Here is a 1,877-nt window from a genome sequence, read left to right as displayed (position 1 = left end):
AGGCCAACAAAATGTTGACTGGTGTTGAATGTTGGCCTGTGCTGCATACTGGGCCGTCAGAGGCGAAACTTACTGTCTCCCAGAATTCCGCTGGGTTAGGTGGAAGCTCATATGTCCCCTGGTAACAGACTGAAGCTTTCTCAGTTTTAACTCTCCCCTGCAGGTTATCCATGTAATATATGTATATGTAATTATTATTATGACCAGTAATAGCGTTGTGTTCTAGATTCTGGTATCATAGTTAACTTCTGAAAACTGCTTTTGTCGTGCTTCCTAGTTTTGGGCTCTGCCCTCAGGATATCAGCTCTGGAAGCCACAGATAGGATCAGCTCAAAAGCAGTAAGATAGGGAAAACTAAAATACTGGGTATTCACTTGACCCTACCACCAGCTTGACGTGGGAACTTGGACAACTCACTTCTTTCTATCAGAATTTGCACATGAAGATTTTAGACCAATAGCCACTGTTCTCCTGGCTCTAGCTACTCAGCATGGTCTATGTGAGGCACTTGACACACACTACCTTAGCTAGTCCCCATGACTACCCTGTGACAAGTACTTTAAAGAGGAAGAAACTGAGGCTTAGGGAGAGTAGATGGCTGTCTGAGGTCAGTGAGTGGTAAGAAGCCTTTGACTACCTGGTAGGAGCAGATTAGGAATGGAGCAGGGGTAGGACTCGGGACAACCCTGAGGATTCTCTCTGACAGGCATGGAGGAGGTGCATATCAATGAAAGGACTGTCAGCCCCTTGCTGCATTTGTCTGAAGATCGACGGACCCTGACCTTCAGTGCCAAGAAGTCCAAGGCCTGCTCAGATGACCCTGAACGCTTTGACCACTGGCCTAATGCCTTGGCTGCCACCACCTTCCAGGCCGGACTCCACGCCTGGATAGTGAATGTTCAGCACAGCTGTGCCTATAAAGTGGGCGTCGCCTCAGCCCAGCTGCCTCGAAAGGGCTCTGGCAGTGACTGCCGCCTGGGCCACAATGCCTTCTCCTGGGTCTTCTCCCGCTACGCTGAAGAGTTCCGTTTCTCACACAATGGGCAGCACGAGCCTCTGGCGTTGCTTCGGTGCCCAGCACAGCTGGGCGTGCTGCTGGACCTCCAAGCGGGAGAGCTAGTCTTCTGTGAGCCTGCTTCAGGGACGGTGCTTCACATCCACCGCACGTCTTTCCCTCGACCGCTGCTCCCAGTCTTTGCTGTGGCTGACCAGCTCATCTCCATCGTTCACCAGTGGCCACAATGAGGATCCAAGGCCCCTGTCACCCTTGCAGGCCAGGCCATGCTTCCAGCTAGTGTCCTGTTTCCTGTGATGTGTGTGCTGTTCCCCATGGGATCTGCTTCAAACTCAGACATAACCTTTCAATGTTGATCATCTGTGGGGAACCTGTTTCTCTCTTGGCCTTACTCTCCCAAACCCACCGTTCCTTGTGCTCTTCTGAGGATCTCATAAATCTGTGTCTCTGCCATCCGGCATGGTTCCTGGTGCACAGTGAGGGAGTATATGGCCGGGCAGGTTGGTGACCTGTGATGTGGCAGTTCCCGGAGTGTCTGCAGAGAAGCCTGTGGTGAAGATTCCCTAGCCTCTCAGCTCAGTAGTTCTTGGTGTTTTTCATGACACAGCTTGTGGAGAGAATCTTTTTCTAGCATACAAAGGACAACCTGCCAGGCAGCTCTTGGCCAGAAAACAGGCCTGGAAGTGTCATGCCTTCCTTCCACTTCTGCGATGGCACTAGTGTCCCCAGGAAGTGTGCTTGTAGCACAGTTGTGGGCATTGTCCCAGGCCCTGAGCTGTAGCATGGACCTGCCTGTGATAGGGTGACCCCCTCACTGTGCTGCCCTTGGGGTGGAGACCAGAAGAGCTAAGGGAAAGGAGGA

General features: G+C 52.0%; 1 protein-coding gene across 1 annotated transcript in view; it reads left to right on the top strand.

Annotated features, from left to right (window-relative positions):
- Positions 1–1,269, top strand: part of Bspry (B-box and SPRY domain containing) — a 15,634-nt gene extending 14,365 nt beyond the window's left edge. The window contains exon 6 of the mRNA XM_026781825.1: positions 707–1,269. Coding sequence (XP_026637626.1) covers positions 707–1,245 — 539 coding nt within the window. The 3' untranslated portion in view covers positions 1,246–1,269. The remainder of the gene's footprint in view (positions 1–706) is intronic.
- Positions 1,270–1,877: the final 608 nt, after the last annotated feature.

The sequence above is a fragment of the Microtus ochrogaster genome, chromosome 10 (assembly GCF_000317375.1).
Source record: "Microtus ochrogaster isolate Prairie Vole_2 chromosome 10, MicOch1.0, whole genome shotgun sequence".
Taxonomy (NCBI): domain Eukaryota; kingdom Metazoa; phylum Chordata; class Mammalia; order Rodentia; family Cricetidae; genus Microtus; species Microtus ochrogaster.
The sequence above is the reverse complement of the archived record's forward strand: the minus strand, read 5'-3'. Positions and strand labels throughout refer to the sequence as shown.